The 19,916-nt window shown below is 39.3% G+C and overlaps 1 protein-coding gene across 1 annotated transcript in view; it reads right to left on the bottom strand.

Moving 5' to 3' along the window:
• Positions 1–6,345: 6,345 nt before the first annotated feature.
• The window catches only part of doc2b (double C2-like domains, beta), a 142,625-nt gene continuing 129,054 nt past the window's right edge, over positions 6,346–19,916 (bottom strand). The window contains exons 6-9 of the mRNA XM_042499800.1: positions 16,563–16,720; positions 9,931–10,012; positions 7,578–7,674; positions 6,346–6,896 (exon numbers count right to left, since the gene is read on the bottom strand). Of these exons, the coding sequence (XP_042355734.1) occupies positions 6,763–6,896; positions 7,578–7,674; positions 9,931–10,012; positions 16,563–16,720 (471 nt within the window). The 3' untranslated portion in view covers positions 6,346–6,762. The remainder of the gene's footprint in view (positions 6,897–7,577; positions 7,675–9,930; positions 10,013–16,562; positions 16,721–19,916) is intronic.

Below are 19,916 nucleotides of genomic sequence, written 5' to 3'. Positions count from 1 at the left end.
CAAATACATGGCATGCATCCCAGCCCACTGGTCCATGAGGGCAACTAAAGTTGGGAGTTTTCAGTCCTGGTAAGTTTCCAGGGCTGCACAGGGTCTCGGGGTATCTAACTGTAACATAAAATATTAAAATAAAGAGAAAAAACTTAAATAATTCAACAGGCTAGAGGGAGTAAAAGTAAAATTTGTTATCTGACTTGAGTGACAGAGCTCATGGGTTCAACCATCTCTATTCCCAGATATGTGTGCTCCAAATACAGAGCTTGAGATTTGACGTATGAACAAGATCAACAACACACGAAGCTGCACATTCTCTACTGTGGAATAGAAGGGGTTAAACATATACATTCTGTTTGATACATTTATAGTGGAGCTTCTTACATAAAAAAAACCCTCAACAGATACATAGTAACAATATACATACACGGCTAGTATATTAAAAAATCTGCCATTCTCATCCTGGTCCATCTCAGCAAAGCTTGCATTGCACAACTGAATAATCGCAGTGACTTTCGGAAGGGGCGTGTTTGCCCTCTCAGCAGCAAACTTGAACTTCAGCAACGATAGGCTGTTGTAAACAATACATGCTTTTGATATAATTTTTTTTTTTTATATTTGACGTAAACTTTCTGTTTTGAAAATTCGGCCCTTTTGATAAGCAGCAGGTGAGTCACTTGATAATTGGGGGTACATCTGACATACTGAAAGTACAGAAGTAATGTGCTTTGTCAATAAAAGACAATCATTTAAGTTGGAATATTCCCCTAACAAAGTGGCTCGGACCGAGCCACAAAACATATTGTAGCCATGGCAACAGGGAGCGTTCGTGCTCTTGCAAAGTACAGGGAAACACTCAAACTAGCTCAAAGTGTTTTCTGTATTTTGTTTTTTAAAGGATGCATTAACACTTTGAAACATGGATCAGTTTTCTCGTGCTGCGTTCACACGGCTTTCACACACCTTTCACACACTATTTATTTCCCAAGGATGTGGGAAAAGGGAAAGGCAGTTAGAGCGAGAAAGATGGTAAATCTTGCAGCACATGCTGAGGTGCTGAAATTTATTGAATGCTATCATGAAGGAGAGGTGGCTGAGAAAAAGCCACAGAGGTGAAGGTCAGAGACCCCAAAAATAAAAATAAAGGATGAATGATAATATCAGTGCAATGTCAGTATCAGCAGAAATTGGCTTTAAAATGAAATATCAGAATTGGCCAACATGCTGCTTTCTGCAGATATCACAAACCAATCCTTTTTTTATTGACAAAGTGAACATGTGCGAAACATCAGTCCTAAGTTAAATTATTTTTCATATTTTACACAATGAATGAATATTACATAGATTTAAAAGCTTTGTATTTCATGTCTTCATCTGCTGGTGGGCCATCACAATAAGAATATGCATAATATTAATATGCATAATATGTTAATTCCACTACAGAAGAAACTTGATGATTGATATTTGTATTATTGACCAATTAAATTATGTACTGGTATATTTGATATCGACCAAAACCTTCAATATCCTGCATCCCCAATAAAAATAAAGGGATGTGATGAGGCTAGGGTGAAAAGCTGCTAGGCAATGGAAACACTGATGTTTTACTTTTTGGTGATGAAAGGAGACATGGCGACATGGAGTTATTTTCCTAAAAAGACTTAAACTGTGCCAATATGACAACATTTTAGATTTGAAAGTCTCTGCTTAGGTAATTGACATTGCTAAAAACAAACAAAGATAACATCATTTGCTGTTGGCTATCTAGTATGTAGTTTCCAGAAAATATCAAATTATAAAACATGTTTTCTGATTTAAAATGTGACGTTACAAACATAGGAAGATAGCAAGTAGGCGACTCACCCATCTTTTAAGTGTTTACAATCTCCAGTCTGATCTCGAGTGCACAGCTGATAGCTATGTGGTTTGTTTATATTAAGTGACAGAGGTGTATATTGAATGGATTCAGTGTGGACAGAGAGCTCAGAGGTTACGTGATGCTGCTCGATAGTCAAAAGCCCGTTTCCTGTTAGGACACAGTGTCATTATGCACAACTCAGTAGTGGCTGCTGAATCATGTGGGGCACCTAGTGAATTTGATAAACTGGTCTGATCCAGTGTGTAGCTTAACATTAAAACTGTTTGAAAGTATTTTACCGAACCCTAGTAAATACATTTTTTTCTGTTACATCACTTTATGATAGCAATTCCATTGACCCTAGCGCAAGGGGTTTCTGTGTGCTGGTGGCAGCGGCAGCACTTAGTCTAACCAGCAACAGAAAATTGCTGGGTTGGCTCTTTAATGAACTGAGACATTTTTCTTTATTTTAAGGTAAAACTCACTTTTAAGAATTGCCAAGACCAATTAACGGACATTGTAAAAACAAAATAAAAACATAATGGAAATTTCAAGATAAATGAAACGTATAGTGTGCACAAGATGTTTGTCAGATTTTATAATAAATTTCTCCACAATCTGTAATATGAGATTTTTGAACCAAGTGGCAAGAAAGAATATCAGTAGCATCAATGGACATTAAATGAACCCCCAATTATGGAATGACTCAGGTACATTTTCAGCCACATTACAGTTGAAAATGCTGCAAGTTTTTTTTTTTTTGTCGAAAGTACTTTTTCTGTAAACAATAAGCAGCACACACACACACACACACACACACACACACACAAACACACACCATAGAGCTGCCCAATCATGTGGTGTTGTTGTGGTTCGACAAGTGATTTCCAGACCAGGCGGGTCGGCCACTGAACCTCATCCTGCTGTTGATTACAGCTGCTCTCTATCAAGTGGGCTCTCTACGTTCCACACAGGCTGTGTGATGTGATCGCAGTGTGCAGTGAAACTTTCCACCTCTGTGCTGAAATTATCCACAGATCATCTGAATCATCAGGTGCATATGAGACCTTCTTTTGTATTCATAACCCTCTCCAGCTCCGGAATAATCATACAGTCAATGCTGCTATAACACCATTATGCTCTTACTGCACTTGTTGGCACCGAGTGAGAGAAATTCCTCCTTGCCTTTGCAGTCTGAACTCCTGTTCTTTAAAGCATTCACTGCAAAAATCACTGTTGACCACAGGCGGACAGCCAGCTGATTAAAACCGGCACTGTGGCCTTGTACCCATGATTCACCTGCAGTTATACTTGAATTTCTAAATGCATATCTGATTTAGCTACCTGCTGCTTTAGAGCTTTAGATAAGAAGTCTGGATGAGATGACTGAATGGACAAACGCTTGTGAAGCCTTGACATCAGAAAACCACAAAACTAGGCAGCTCTATAGATGAGAGGTTGTATAAAATCAGTGAGTAATCCATGCAGGTGGTGCTGTGACGCCCAGCATTGTCTTGTATCATTTAGTCTACACAGAGACACACAGGGAGTCAGTGTTTGTAACGTCATGAATACTAGCTGTAAGCTGGCTTGAGGAGGCAAAGTTGCCAGAAGTAATTTTTACCTTCATACATTTATGCAAACCACAGATACATTACATTTGTACATTATGTATAATGTCAACGTTTCTAAAGTGATTTAGTATATGGGCTGACTTTGTCATTGGGAGGTAGAGGAGGATGGTGGATGGGAGTGTTGGGCACCACACTCTGTACTTTTAAGACTACTGACCAAATTACATTGGTAGCTACTACAGTTGGGTCGATATCTGGTCTTGCCAGTCCGGTCCGCTGCAGGAGTTTAAACCAGTATGACTGTTTGCAATGACCTTTTGGCAATTTTAAAAAGAGCTTAAGTCATTAGTTATAATAAGCAATATGACAACACGATAAGTCTAATAATAAGGCAGCGCATGCCCTGTTTGTTTACTTTTTGGGGTGATAATAAGAGACATGGCAGAGTTGGTCTCTTAAAAGGGCTAAAATTGCGCCAATACGACAACATTTTGGAGTGGAAACCAACAAAAGAACTCTCCTTGCTGGCTGCAAGCATGTGAACTGTTGTGAGATGATCTTCTGTCGGACACTGTGTCACCATTTAATCTTGTCACTTGCTTTGATTGCAGGGAAGCTGAAAGTTTCTGCTAAGGGAAATTACCATTGTTAAAAGCAATTTTGGCCAATGTTAGTTGTTGTTAGCTATCTTGTAATTTCCAGTAAATATCACAATATTTGAAAGGTAACATTACAGATGTAGAAAGATATTCCACCCGGAATAGTGCCACCAAAAGACATTGCTGCATTTTCAGTGGCATATTCGCCGCCATTTAGCATTTGGCATTTTAAGCCAAAATATAAACTTTTCCTAACCATAACCAAAGCTGACCACACAGTAACAACAGCTTTGCTGAAACGTAAAGTTTCAACATATCCGCTACATATTAACAGGCAAATGTAACGCATCTGTCGTTTACGTAAACATATAATTCAGACTCATATTCTTGTAACTGGGTTGCTTGAGGAGGCACAGTTGATTTCTGTATCACACTGGCCTAACAGTTTGTTTACTGGATAGATATTTGGTAACTTATCATCCTGTAGTTTATAGATAAGTGTCAGTCCTGAAATAAATCCCCCAAGCTGAACGTATGGCTCTCAACTGCAAACGTTCGTCTCCTTACCAGCGTTAACAACCAGATTTAGTGTTGTTTTGTGTTGTAGGTATGGTTATGGTACTTTCTGCTCTCCAAGAAACAGAATGGAGCTTACTGGGAAGATGACTGAAGGCCTCAGTATACTTCAAACAAGGTACTTATTGGTGCAACAGTGTCTCAATCTGACACAGCAATACCCACTGTAGGCCACCATCAGACAGACCACAGAGGAGGCCACTGCATTGTGGCAGTGGGTTGTCGACACAGAGGGCACCATCAGAAAAGTGTGATTTTTTTTACTTTTGTGTGCAAATGTTATAATTCAACGAAGCACAAAGCGTGCAAGGGCACATTCCCAAAATGGGAAAGCCGTATTTCTACTGTTTGTCTCACGATTGTTGTTACATTCTTCCTTGTAATGTTAAAAGCCGCTGTGTAGTGTTCCTGGTTTAATGAGCCTACAAATTCAAAGTGAAACTCCTAAATGTTACCATTTCACCAACATCTGAAACAACCCACACCAATGCAGCCTTGTGTCTTCCAGATAATAATATACACCCATGTTGTTTATTCTTCTATGCTATTCCCTAAAACAAATGTAATATAATTGAGTAAATGTTCTTCTGTTGGCCTAATATTCAATTCAGTTTTGAAGACCACATTTACATTGTTGGGGATCCTGTATTTGCAATTAGAGTAGCACAGATTGTTATGGCATGGATCCAGAGGTAGTAAATTTGTCAGCTAGACATTCATTCTGTGAAGCTGTTTGTGCCAAATTCTTACCATACCTACTGTATGTTATATAACTTAAAAAATAGTAACATCAGATGGTTTTTGCTTCTTTTTTTGATGTCAGGAGGGAAAATTAATTATTCTCGACTTTTGTTGTATTATGGTTTCAGAATGGTGAAGACAGTTAGAGAATAGTTAGATAGAAAATAAGCTGTCGGCATTAGATCTATAATTATTTCCTGAATGATGTAAACATTTTTACATATTCTATTATCTGAGATTGCCTGCAGTTTTTGCTTAAACCTCATAAAGTTTAAATGCAGGCGCTTGCCCAGGCTCGTCCGTGTGTGTGACTTGTTAATGCGGAAGTGTTGTATGTTTTTAGTAAAAATGCACGTCGTGACTGCATGATGTGAAGTACCAAGGAAATAAGGACCAACCAAAAGGAGACTTTTTGGTTTATACTGCACGAGTTATGTAAGAGTTTTGTAAACAGTTTGTTTTAAATATTTTTTGCTGTTGTGAAATGCGGCTCCTTTTTTACCTAAAATTATTAGGAATTTTCTTTGTTTTTGGATTCTTCGTTCACTGTTGGGGTGTGATGATCATTTTTAAGGGAGTAGTATTCCTTTAAGTTGTGTTTTTTGGAGCACAGTTTAGTTCAGAACACTATTGTATGTTCTAGTTTGTTTGAAGCATACTGAGACCATAACTTGTAGTGTATTTGAAGGAGGTAATCCCACCTGGTTGAAAGAGTCAATCTAAATGATAAATCCTTCAGATTTCTAAAACAAACTGCTTGCAGTTGACCCATGGTGTCAGAGACACTTATGTGGAGGGTGAACAACGACGGTACCTTTCTATAACCAGCAGCATTGCAATCATATTAAAGTGCAACATCTTCACTTATCCAAATGAGAACTATTCCACCAAACATTTTTGCAGACTCCAGCAGTACAAAATGTTGCTACATCCTTTGTGAGATCCTCCACTCTTTTACCACCAACATGACCGTATGCAGGCTTTGTTTGTGCTGTTTCCGGGACTGGTGAATCATTGGTAAATTACTGAGCTGCTGAAAAAGATCTCATCATATAGAAAGCATATGCTCCTTTTATCTACCCTGATCAAACAAGAAATAAGAATTATGACGCTTAAAATTCAACACTACAATCCTCATGATTCATTTTGTTGATTGAACTTCCAATTAAAGAAAAATAACTGAGCCGCCATGCAACCCCCTATTGTACATGTGAACACAAACATAAGGATATTTTTAACTGAGCCCTGTTGAGAGGAAATATATTCCCAAAGAGGTGTCACAGGTTACTGTGGCCAACATGAGGAAAATCCAGAGAAGAAGAGCTGGGAGGAGGCGTTAGGAAAATGAAGGCAGGAATCCTATCTGGTGCAGCCAAGGGAGGGACGGGAGCCGACAGATTGGACGACAGGATGAGGGTCTTCAGTCATTTAATGATCCGGGTAATTCATTGGTCAACGTGTGCCAGCGCTCTATTTTCTTGTCCTTGTTTTTAAGGCAGTCAAACCAGTGTTTGAGCCTCTCTCCATTTGCATTGATACCCAGAGATACACCACCTGAAAGAGGACAAAAGGAGAGTATCAGTCATTTACCTGACAACAGTCTCCACTCAAGGTTCATTTAGCAGCTGTTCTGATGTGTCTGCCGTGTTGCCTAGGGCAACCAATGTGATTTAAAATGATCATTAGTTGACACAATGACATATTGTGGAGTCCAGTTCTTGTTAATATTTTCAGATTTCGAATGGTTGAGGCCAGATCACCTAAGGATCTTTTGCTTTGAAGGAGCTTATCTTCTGCAATAATACAAAATCCAATGGAGAAATCCCAGTGGCTTTTTGTTGAGGGAACCAGGGTGATGTTAACTTCCGGGTCAGCAAAAGAACATCATTGCTGCACCACTCAATTGTGGCAAAACAATCTGCTGCTGATTTTTAATTGCTTTTCCAAAATGTTAATTAACTTGATTCTGAGGTTTTGAATTACTGCAACATGCTTAAAATGACATGAGTACATGATGGCAGACCAGCCAGTTGCCAGCACGGCTCAGTGCTTGTTTGTTTCCTAGCCTCCAGCCTTAGAGAGGGGCCGGGCAGATGGCAGACTCAGCTGGACAGAAGGCCAGCGGTGCTGCTGCTGCTGCTGATGCTGATGAATAACAGTCTAGCTATTTTAGTTCATCCCACGTTGTCGTCATGTCTGATGAAAGCAGAGCTGGCACGGTTCACCTGTGCTTACCTATGAAATCGTTGGATTTTCCGATGTCATAGTCCCACACTGTCACCTCCAAGGTCTTTTTGGTGAGGTCTGCATATTTAATGTCGTAACAGAACTCCTGCAGAAAATAGCAGAAAATAAGACTCTCCAGTATGATCACATGCAATTAAATATCACATCACAAAGTATAAAACCTAAAATGTGGGATTAAAGGCTCTGTACATGTGGAAAAATGATAACTAAACACTCTTATGCATGGTGATGGGTTTGCATAATATAATTACAAATTACTTGGTCAAATTGATTCACAGAATTGTGAGCACTTCATTGAGTTTTAATTTTCTTTGTTTGTGCCCAAACCAATATGTTGACGCAGTGTTGTGTTTTCTCACTTTAGGAGGGATTTACTACAGAATAAACATTAGTCAGAAACAAACTGACTCAATGTAGTACAAGTGCAAGAGGTATCTGGATTGGATCACAGAGGAATTAAATTTAAAACAGATATCAGGGCACTTTACCAGAACGACAGTGTAATCAATAAAGTAAATGAAACAACCATTTTCTAATATCAATTTGCAGCGTACGAAGCAAGGGAATTCATTCTGCATTTCAATCTGTAGTTCAATCAGGGTTGCTGCTCCACCTTAATGAAATCAATGCCTTGATACGGAGGAAGACCCCATTGCTCGCCTCTGACAGAAAGGCCAAGAGGTGATGGAGGGATATGGCTGCAAAAAATGTCAGAGGAAATGTCAAGCCGCTGGCCTGTGGGAGTGTTTGGCCAGGGCCGTCGTATACAGGCTGGTACTTCAGAGCTGAGCTGCCCTGTGCCATGACGCACCGAGAGGCCTTGAAAACATGTTTGGCTTCCCTCTGAAAAACATTGGTGCATCCTCAGGGAGTTCAGCAATGCATTTTTGATTTCAACAGTGTTTACAATCAGTGATTTTGGTTGCAAAAGAGATGCTCATTTGTGAGACTTAGCTGATGAAAATAAGGGCTAATGAGAGCAGCATTACAGCACAGTTCTGAAATTACAACCAAATTATCTTAAGGTCACCATTTCAGACCTGCTGTAATTGATTTTTCTGGCCACTTGGGGGTCTGGGGACATACCGGCAGACAAATTATCACCTTCTAATGATGATTTGATAATTGGAAACAGTTGCCTTTTAAAAAGCAAGCAGATGCGCAGCAATTTTAAATTTCAGTTGAATTTGTTTTTCTGGCTGCAAATATAAGTGTGATATCCAATATCCTTTTAGCCTTGTTTTAGTCTCCTCCACTAATTTTGGAGGATAATATCTGTCTCTTTAGCTGCAAATGCTTCACTATGTTCACCAAGTAGTCTTCATCTGTGTCTGTCTGCTGTTTGGTGCTGAGCACATAGAGCTTAGTGGCTTTTTAGAGCTTTTCCTCTGCTGCTACCTGAAACAGGGCTGCTTGAGAGTGGTGGAAATGAACCAAAACAAATAACAAAAAAAACATGAGCTCAAATCTGCTAAAACAATGGAGGGGGACTGGCCGCACAATTGGTGATAATCCTGGATGGATGAGTGGCACCTTTACATTGCATGAAGTCATTTTTTCTCTTTGTTAAAGCTGGGGAAGGCAGTTTAGATTTGGCTTCATTAGGCTACAGTCCTGTAATAATCGTTGAGCTTATTATTATGATTCATGTGGACTGAGAGAAAACTAGACTCTAGACTCCTCTTTGCTCTATTTTCAGACTTAAGAAAATTGATCCTTTTCCTGATCCATTTTCCCAGCCAGTTGTGTTTTTTCTTTATAATATTAAATATTCATAAATAAATAAGACACAATCAAAGTAACAGTCATTATTCAGTTAGAGTTTAACAAACCAAAAACACCCCTCAACTGTCATCACTTTTGGTTTCAAATTCCTTCAAAGCAATGATGGTGATGACAGCAGTGGATGACTGGAAGACATCATCTTAAGTTTCAGTCCGACTCTGTTTAAACGTGTTTTCAAGGCTGTTGCATCTCCTGATCTCAATCTGTGGTGGGCTACATCAAACATATATTTGTAAAAGGTTAGTGGAAGTATCAGTGCTGTCAGCTGAGCTATATGTCTCTGGCTGACTTCTGTGACATATTCTACCCACATCCACAGACAGTTCATCTGCTCTCTCAAAAAGTCATCTTGTGATGAATTTGGAAAAATGTGCGTCTTTTTCGATCTGACAGCCGTGGTGTCTCAGAGTGGCTTTTGTAGGTCCCGGGGTTATGGAGGTTGCTCAACACATAAAAGCAGCAGATAAACACTCAAGTTGGGTAAAAAGAAAAATAGGGAAAAACATAAATAAAGAAAACAAAATGTAAGGTTTTAGCACAATATCATGGATTATACCTCGTTAAACTCTGGATTGAGTGTCTTCTTTTTCACAGCAGTCTTGTGCTTTGACTTTTTGTTCTCGTCAGGCTTCAGGTACCTGTAGGAGAGCAGAGGGAGGCAAGACTTAATACCTCAGAGCTTTTTAGTGCGGCTTATTCTTGTGGATGGCACAGCAGAGAGACAAAATACTACTAATCCCTGCAGATTCAGTCATTAATGATGCCGATATATTATTTGAAACCCTCATCAACTATGTAAATCCTCATATACAATGTAAAAGCATCATTCAGCTGGTATTGTGTTCTGTCCTCCAGAGGGTGCTGTGGCACTGCTTCACATCCAAACACACAGCTGCATTACATTACACACACATTACATTGCATTATCTGACTTTAATAGACTCCACCTGTGCTTTTATTAAACTTATTCTTTTTTCATTGAGTGATACATAGATGCTGCTGTGTCATCACCTCTCAAGATTGATGTCCAATCCATGGTTGGTTTAACAACAAGATTTCATTTTACTGTCCTTTTGATGAGATTACAGAGGTGAAGACACATCGTCTCATAACAATAACACATCTCCAAAGCCAGTCGATACTCCCTCTGCAGCGTACCATTATGTAGTTTCTTTAAACCATAAATCTCAAGTCTTGTCAATATGAGGTTTTATGGGTTTGTTTTGCTGGGATTTTATAATATTTGCAGTTTTTAAAAGCTGTTTTGCTAGTGTTGTTCTGCTTTGGGAATGGTATAAAAAGACCGTCTTCAAGATCAATTTTTTTTGTAATTTTTGCGTATTTGGTATATCCAAATGGCAGAACTGCAAGGCCAAAATGCCCGTATGAAGCTTTATTTGAAAGAAAACACCTTCTAGTTTCTGAAAATGTGCATGTTTGACATGTGGCTAAACACAATCTAAACTGCATCATTTTTTGTTACAAGTGTATAATAAATCCTATTTGAATAATAATAACTAGGACATGCTTTATGTCAGACTATGCAGACTCCCTTCTCTAACCTCTACATCTAGTTAGCCACACGTTTGAAATTTCAGACCCTTGGATCTTACTTCATGTGAGCTGTGGTGTTTTTAGTTTGTAGTGTCACCGAGTGCCATTCTTTTTTACTCACTTCTGTGATGCTGAAAACATACTGAAGCCTTTTGATAACTATAAAAGGTATCACTATCTACTGATGCTCCACGGGAAATCAAAGTCCCTCTCACAAGTAGGTGCTTTAAACTGTGACGCATTGATTTAAATGAGCCCAACTACCCTTGCAGTGCACCTTTTGAAAGGAAATCTTATTGGCTATGATAGTGAGTGATTGCAGTGTTGAAAAGCCGAAAAGAGCGCAGTTTACCACAGCTGAAAGATACATAACAGAATCTACTGGCCTTCCAGTCTATTTTTTGTATTTGTGGGGTCGTCCCGGGGGTGAAAAACATACCCATCAACGTGGTGCAGGAGACCTAGAAAATATTTTTTATGTCAGTGTAACTGCGGTTGTAGTGTGACAAACTCTTGCATATACTGTAGTTTGCAATGGACTTCACTTGAAGAAGTTCACAACTTTGATTCATTTTGATAAAAAAACATTTTGATTCTTTGATAGGTGGACCCTTACAGACTAAAGGAATATCGAGGAATGGACACATATTCAGACTTACTGACCTCTACAAAGTTAGGGAGTCTTCGATTTATTTTGTCTCCCTTATTTACTATGCTGGAAAATCTGAATGAAGTATACTTTGTCACTCATGGTTTCTGTGAAATTTACTGAACATTTAAATTGTGGAGAATTTATAGACAAAGAGTTGGATGTCCATATTGACAAATGTTTAAACATTTGTATCCGCACTTCAGAGCTACTTAAAACATGCTCAGGCTGATTACCAGCGCTCCAGTGGGTTTTATAAGCATGCTGCCATCATTTGCTGGTTTATTAGTTTACACCACCTAAAATGAGCAATAAACTTGTAATTACAGTTTTATTTAGTTTTTATTTAAACTTTTTACGAGACTTTTCAGTTTGATTTGTGCTCATTTTGAAGGCTGCCAATCTGTTGAGTTGTATCGTGTTATTTATATGTAGTTTGCAGTGATCCATTTAAATGGGAGAGACGAAGCCCAGTCGCCAGAAGAAAATTTTGGCGGTATGCATTTCATTACATTTGACAGTTTTATTTGTATCACATGAACATGTCTAAAGTGATGTAGTATATGAGCTGACTTTTTCATGTGGAGGTGGAGGGGACGGTGGATGCCAAGCTGCAGACCACTGTTCAAGACCAACTAACAACAAAACCGACTGGAATTTAGTGAATCATAGCTGTGTCTCCAGCAGCCAAACTTGAGTGATTTGTTAAGACATGTCACTGTTTTTCCAGTGAGGATAGTACCATTAAAAGTGGTTGTTCTTAATTGAAACATCACTGATTTTCCTGCTGGGATAATGCCACAGAAGCAGTTGTTTTTTACCGAGACGTCGCTACATTTTCAACTGGAATCATGGCAGGTCACAGCGGCGTTTTCTACTGGCATAGCACCACAGAAAATGCTTGTTTCTCACAGAGACTTCACTTCAGTACCTGCTGGGAGAGTGCCATAAAAGTGTTTTTTTTTTACCTGGACATTGCTGCATTTCCTGCTGGCATTGTGCCACGAACGTTGGTTGTTTCTTACACAGACGTTGCTATGTCTCCTCCTGGGATGGTGCAACCAAAAACAGTTGTTTTTTATTGCTAGAGTCCCCCAAACTAGCTATTTTAAGGCAAAAAATGATCTCTTCCTAACCAACTGCCTTGTATAAATGTTAAGTTCAACATCTCCGTACGTTGACTTACAAATATAATGTATCAGTGCTTTGCCAACATTTTCCCAGGTGATTAGGGTTGTTGAGGTGTTGCTAGTGTTCTGAAAAGATGTAACATTGCGGTTACTTATAAGTTTCAGATTACATTCACAGCAGTCTATGAGTCAGTGGTGAAAAGAGATCATTAGTGCTATAGCACTGGGTGCAGGCATATAAATGTGTGTGTGTTTGGGTAAAGGCTGGACCCTTGCTCCTGTTCTGCCTTCATAAATGATGCAAAAGGCCGGTGGTGACCCTGCGTAGTGGATGTTGTGTATTACCTCTCTGTCTGTTCGGTAGAGAGCAGTTTTGGGGCAATAATGCTGATTCTGATGGAGGTGTATTTCAATCCTGTGAGCAATTACAGTAGCTCGTCACATTCCTCTTTTCCTTTTATGTGCTCACTGGACCCACACAGACTTCAATTTCCCAAGGTAACACAAAGACTTAAAGGGTGGGTAAGTGGGTTATTGCTCACATACTTACCCCAGGGGTGGGGCCTGAAATTGTTGTTGATGAGGATATTGCAGGGAACCTAATTTTTGTCATGTAATGGGACCACTAAGCCCCAGGCAATACAAGCTAAGAGGGAGAGTTAGGATGCAAACAATGCTATTGTTAGATGTTATTTCACTGTTTAAATTGCTGCAATTTTGCACTATAGTTTCAATTAGTATGCTTTTGATCAGCAGCTGTGCAATGAAACAGAATACTTAATCTTAAAAAATGTCTTTACCTTTAAAACAAACTACTTTTCACTCATTGACAGAAAAGCCATTATGGAGGTTTAAGTGCAGGGATTCTTAAACTAAGACCCGTGGGCCAAATGGCCCCCGAAAGGGTGTCGGGTGGCCCCCTAACCATTTTCTAATTCACATTTAAAAGATTCACCCTGGCACTGGGAATTGTTTTTGTGCCTTTAGTATACATAAGGTACCAGAGTGCATAAAACAGCATCAAAATAGAACTTGTTTCAAAAAACAAAACTAAATGTACCAATGGAGAATTCCCCACGCCCCTCGACGAAGGTCCTAGCTAAGCCCCAAATGTCATTAAAGTCCTAGAATTGTCCTGAAATCCTAGAAACATTTTAAAATGCTAGAAATGTCCAAAATTCCTAGAAACATCCTAAAATCCTACAAATGCCCCAAATCCTATAAATGTCTTAGATAATCTTAGAAATGTCCCAGTATCCTAGAAAATGTCCTAAAATCCTAGAAATGTCTTAAAATTCTAGAAATGTCCTCAAATCTTCGAAACATTCTAAAATCCTAGAATTGCCCTGAAATCCTGGAAAGGTCCCAAAACTGTAGATATGTCCTGAAGTCCTAGAAACGTCTAAAATCCAAGAAATCTGAGAAATATCCTCAAATGTTTGAAATGCCCCCTAAATCGTAGAAGCTATCGGGCCCAAAGTTGGATTGGGCCGACCTAAACAATGCCTGTGTGAAAACACCTTTAGTGTGTCATTTCTCATGCTGTTTACCAATTCCGTGTCGACTAATTTGCACTTTCCACATTCATGCTGCACATGCATTTTAGGAATGTTATCGTCACAATAGCACAAGCCATTTACTATTTGGTCCACAGCTGTAACTTGATGCATCAGATAGATGAACGAGGAGAGAAATCATGCAGCCACGTCTATCTGACAGAGTATACATTTCCTTTATTCCCTCTCACACGAGTCCCTCAGTAAATCTATTATCTGCCTGCGTGTCCTTCAGGCTCCAGGGAGATTTTCTCAACCCAAACTGTTGGAAAATTGTTGCCAGCCCCTCTCCTCCGATACGAGTCGCGCTTTTGTTCCTGAGGTGTGCACAGCAGAGTCGGAAATTAATTGCACTTTCATTGCTCAACCAGATGAAAGACTTGGGAAATGTTCAGGTGTGATAAATAGGACTCTCCTTCAAATTGCAGCCCCGCGGATGGCCTCTTGTGCTGTGTGTCTTTCATGCAGCTGATAATCACAGGTAGTCTGCCTCTTTTTCTGCTAAAACATCACCACTTTCGGCTAATCCATTTCAGCACTTCTGCACGGCATTGTACATAAACTAAAAATAGCATGGTAATGACGAGCATCCGCTGTGTTGCTGAGAAGTGTTTGTCAAGAGGAACGCATGTAATCCTTCTACAGGTGTCTTCACGTCAAGTCGGCCGATGTCTGTGTTTCTATAAATGTACAAGTTCTTGTTTCATGGTATATTAATTAGGATCTTTGGTAGCCTTAAGGGTAGTGATTACAATTTTTCTGACACTTGCACATATATCCTGACTGATAAAGTCAATTTTCTATTAAATTTGGTATCAATATTCATGAAGCTTAGAGGCCGGTTCTTAATGGTGTTGGTGACCCCCTGACTTTTCCCTCCAGTGCTAACAAAAGGTCAGCTTTTGTCCTTTACCTACACCTTGGTTAATGACACTAAATCCATTAAATTGCTTGTTGATACCGCAATGTTACATAACTTGGAGAATACAGTCGGCCAAATCTAGGAAAGCAAGATCCAAGTTGTTAATGATTCTTAATGATCCTTTATACCTTCCTTCACGCCGCAGAGACACCAGCGTCCTGACATTACTGTCTGTCAGAGGCTGTAGCAGACTGAGTGAAGTAAGAATAATTGCACTGTATGAAACTAGAAGACCTAAGGTATCCTTTGGTACCAACCATGTCATGCAAGCTTGCTGGGAACACTCCAAATTTAGGCTAAATTTTGGCAAAAGAAAAAACTGGCATGACCATTTTCACAGGGCACCTTGACCTCTCACCTCAAGATATCTTAATAAAAATGGGTTCCCTTGAGTCTCCCCTTTACAGAAAAATCTATTTTATGCCAATACCATGCAAAAAACATTCAGTTTTTCTCATTGAAGTACAAATGTGTTATTTCCCCCTAATGTATTTGAATATTTCTGCATACGGTTGTCCCTAAAGACTATTAGAATTGCATAAACTGGCTATGACTGGAAAGCGGAGCCTCTTGTGGATTCAGTGATCCCGGTTTTATTCATGTATGATGATGGTAGCTGAGCTCACACAGTAACCATTTGACAGTTTTTGGACCATTTAAAAAAAACAAAACAAAAACCTTTGTCATGTGGAGATTTGTGTAGGATTTGCACTTTTGGGGGGATTGGATGCTGAGAAACCACCTTATTGTCGATAAACCTATGAACTCGAAACACTGTCTGAATGCCCGAGGTGGTTATGAAGTTTCATGAGACTGTGATCATCCGAGAGCTCACAATAGACCATTTTATATAGTGAGGTGGCTTTTTTGTTTGTTTGTTTGTTTGTTTGATCCCAAATCACAGCATGGATTTTTTTATAGTGTTCCTTAAGGTTTTGGTGTTATATTGTTGTATTTTGGAGGATTTTTTTTCAGTCGTCAAAAATGCCCAAATTTTGCACCAAATCAGTGTAACAAATTTTATCAGCCCAAAAATTGCTGCAAAGACTTATGAGACACAACTGAGCATTGAATCACCGCCCCTATACACTCTAAACTTTTAAAGTTTAAATAGACACCTAACCAAAAAACAGTGTTAATAAGATATTTTTGACTAAAATACTTGACACATAGTGCTGAGCAGGTTCCCAGCTTTCAGATGACGTATACCACTTCTATGTTCCATATACTGTTGGCCTGCTATCTCCCCCTAAAGATCCCGTTTCCCCTAAAACAGGACAAAAACAGGGCTATGGTAGGGATGGTTGAGTAGCAGAGGTTCAGTGTTGTATGAAAAAAATTCTCCAGTTTCTATTTTGAGTGCATTTGCATACTGACGTTTTGACGTAGGGGTCGGAGAAGCCGTTGGCGTCCATGGCAGCGAGGTGAGCACAGCGTATGATGCCCACTACCAGGCAAGACTTCTGGGTATTGTACTTGAGGGAAATCATGATGCGTCCTCGTTCCTCCAGGGACTTGTCTTCTGTCTTGTTCACCTGCAGTGGTAAAAAAAAAAAACAAGATTTAGAAATAATAACCAGCTTTTGTTACAAAGTGGACCGCAGGCAGGTATAAATGCGACCGAGTGGCTGCCAGCCAGGTTCCCCCTCATGCCCTTCATCATTTGCAACTGATTCGTCTTATTTCTGGCATCATCATCAATTGAATTGGAATTGATTTAATTAATTTTCAAAATTGAAATATTTATTTATTTTTCGTCCTGTTTAGTAGTTTTGAAAGTAAGTCGATATTATAAAAAGTCTGCAGCATCTTCTTGATGGTTGTGTGTCCGGAAAATCAGCCAAACACTGATTGGCTGATTGATGTCACCTCCGCTGTAGAAGGTGAGCTAATAGCCTCATCAAAATTGATTTGCTGTGCTATTTAGAGACAAGATAAACATCTGAACAGACACATGACCTGTGTGCCTGTTTTCATTCCAAACACCACACAAGGCCAAAAATAACCAAACCTTCACAACCGGCCAAATGAATTCAAGCATTTATGTCTGATTCAATGAACTGACATTTCATTTAGTATTTATTTAGACTCGAAAATCATCAAGGGCGAGCCGTCATTTACAATGATGTCGAGCGGATAAAAATAATGAAATGCAAGATTAACAAAATAATAACAGATAAACTAGAAATACAATAAATCAATAATGTTAACCTCAAAATCAGCTAAAATCAAAGGAGATGCGGCCGAGGCTCACAATTTATAACAGTATATTTCTTGTACAATTTTTTTGTATTTTTTTTATTTTATAGCACTAAAAATAGATGACTGTAAAATGATAAAAAAATAGATGATTGTAAAATCGTATGTTATACATACATTTTGTAAAAAAAAGAAATAACTAAAATAGTACCGTGTTACCGTTATACCATTGCAACCCTTCTCCAAAGCAGATTGCGCCCACTCTAGACACATGTAAGACCAGCAGATGTGCACGTGTTTCAGAAGCATCCCACAAACTAACAAAAATACACACCTTGTCTATTTTTGACGTTGCACAGAGCAGATCAATTTCTTCTCCTAACAGGCAGTGTATTTGAAATATTGATAGCCTAGGAAGTTATTATGAGGATGAATGTATTTTTAAAAATCAAACCAGCCACAAACTTTGATCCGAGTCATACACAGTTAGACTTAAGCTGCAGTACACCAAAACAGAAAATAACAACAATAAGCATAATCAAAATAGACCAAAAAGAAAAAAATTAACAATGCAGTCTCCCTAATTATTTATGGTAGGAGCACAAATATCATGGAAAAATGTCCATATCAACAAACTCTTCAATTCAACAAAACTGAGCAGGCAAAATGGTCTGCTTCTGAAATGCTGCCTGCGCCCTGTGGAAATTTCCCTCCCAGCTCCCTTACAAGAAAGATGGCTGCAAAGACAACAAAAAATGGGCACAAATTCATTTCTTGTAATCCCTATTTTCAGCAAATCATAGCATATCTGGTATGGCATTAAAATGCGGATGCGCCGGTTCAAAATATGACCAAATTTTTCTGTGAATCACCGTTTTGGGCTATGATGAAAGCCAAAATATGGCCAGCAACAGATTATTTTTTTGCTGTCCAGCCGATTTCTGGAACACTTGTGGCCCCAACCAGCTGGTTATGAGGAGTGAGGAGTCAGCAGTCAATTATCGTAATAAACAGTGAATAAAAAAGGTTTTGCAACAACTGTTTATCACTGCAACCACAAGAGGTCCTTGAACATGCAGTCATAAATATGCACACAAAATATGAGGCTGATTGGTCCAGTAGTTTGCAAAACTAGCTGCAAACAGACAGGTACCCACACACACGCACACAGACATGCAAACACATGACCAAATGCCAGAGACCAATCATCTGATCACCCAGTCAGTCAACCGTCATTTCTACTCTCAATAGTGAGCACTCTGGGTTTTTTTGTTCACATTTTTTCAGTGCTCCACAGGATTCACAGCCCCCTGGAGAGAAAAATATATACTTGAGTGCATGATTTCTTACAGAACTGCAACCCAGGCCCCTAAAGAGCTGTTTAAGCTTTGTTTTTTTCCACTTTTATGCCCAGTGATTTAGAAATGCAATTTACCAGCTACAATCCCGCAGCTGCTGATTGCGTGAATATGCACCGGGCTTTCTCCTTACATCAGCATTTATTTTAACCACATATAGAGTATAAGACCATTTGTATCAGTAGAGCAAATGCATAGAGGCTTAACAGCTTCAGGCTTATCAAGAGCTACTTGAAAGTGCAGGGACCAGTGGAAATGTAGGCACTGTGGGACCGTGAGCTCTTTCAATTTGGTTTGTGCCATTTCAAACTGATATTCATTGGCAAGTTTTTTCATTCTCATTCTGCGTCTCTGTCTCCTTTATGACAAATTACATTTGAGCTATGCTATGACGTTTGAACTATAGAGACTTAGAAAAAGTAATTACTTTTTACTGTTTTTCTTGACATTATTATATATTATTACATTACTTTTTAATCACGGCTGTGGCTCAGAGGTAGAGTGGGTCGCCCTCTAATAGGTCAGCGGTCTGATCCCCAGCTCCTCCCAACAACATGTCTAAGTATCCTCGGGCAAGAAACTGGACCCCAAATTGCTCCTAATGCTGCGTCATTGTAGTCTGAGTGTGCGTGAATGATTATCGAGCAGCAGATGGCACCTTACATGGTAGCCTTGGCCACCGGTGTGTGAATGTGTGTGTGAATGGGTGAATGTGACATGTAGTGTGGAAGCGCTTTGAGTGGTCAAACAGACTAGAAAAGCGCTATACAAGTGCAGTCCATGTACCATTTTTGGAGCCAGAAGTGACCAAATGTAGATAAGAAGGTGGAGGAGTGGGCTGTGGGCCTGACTCATAGACTGTGGTGACGCCTGGCAGACAGCCTGTGTTTATGGGGATTGACTTGCTTTTGGAGTCAGCCTCAAGTGGCTATTAGAGGAGCTGCAGTTTTTGGCATTTTCGCATTGCTTCATTTTTTGCGGAGGGTGCTGCTTGTTTAAAACCCAATTTTCTACTGTTTGCTACCCCCCTGTTGGCATAAAGCAATAATGTCGCTGTGAGCACACCACTGTAACCCAAGGACTCCCTAAAAAAAGTCTCTAAAGTGGCTATAATCAATATTTTAATTATAGTATTGATGAATCTACAGAAAATTCTCAGCTGAATCTGCAGCTC

This window comes from Plectropomus leopardus, chromosome 13 (assembly GCF_008729295.1).
Source record: "Plectropomus leopardus isolate mb chromosome 13, YSFRI_Pleo_2.0, whole genome shotgun sequence".
In the NCBI taxonomy this organism is placed as follows: Eukaryota; Metazoa; Chordata; class Actinopteri; order Perciformes; family Serranidae; genus Plectropomus; species Plectropomus leopardus.
This window is presented reverse-complemented; position numbering and strand designations above follow the sequence as displayed.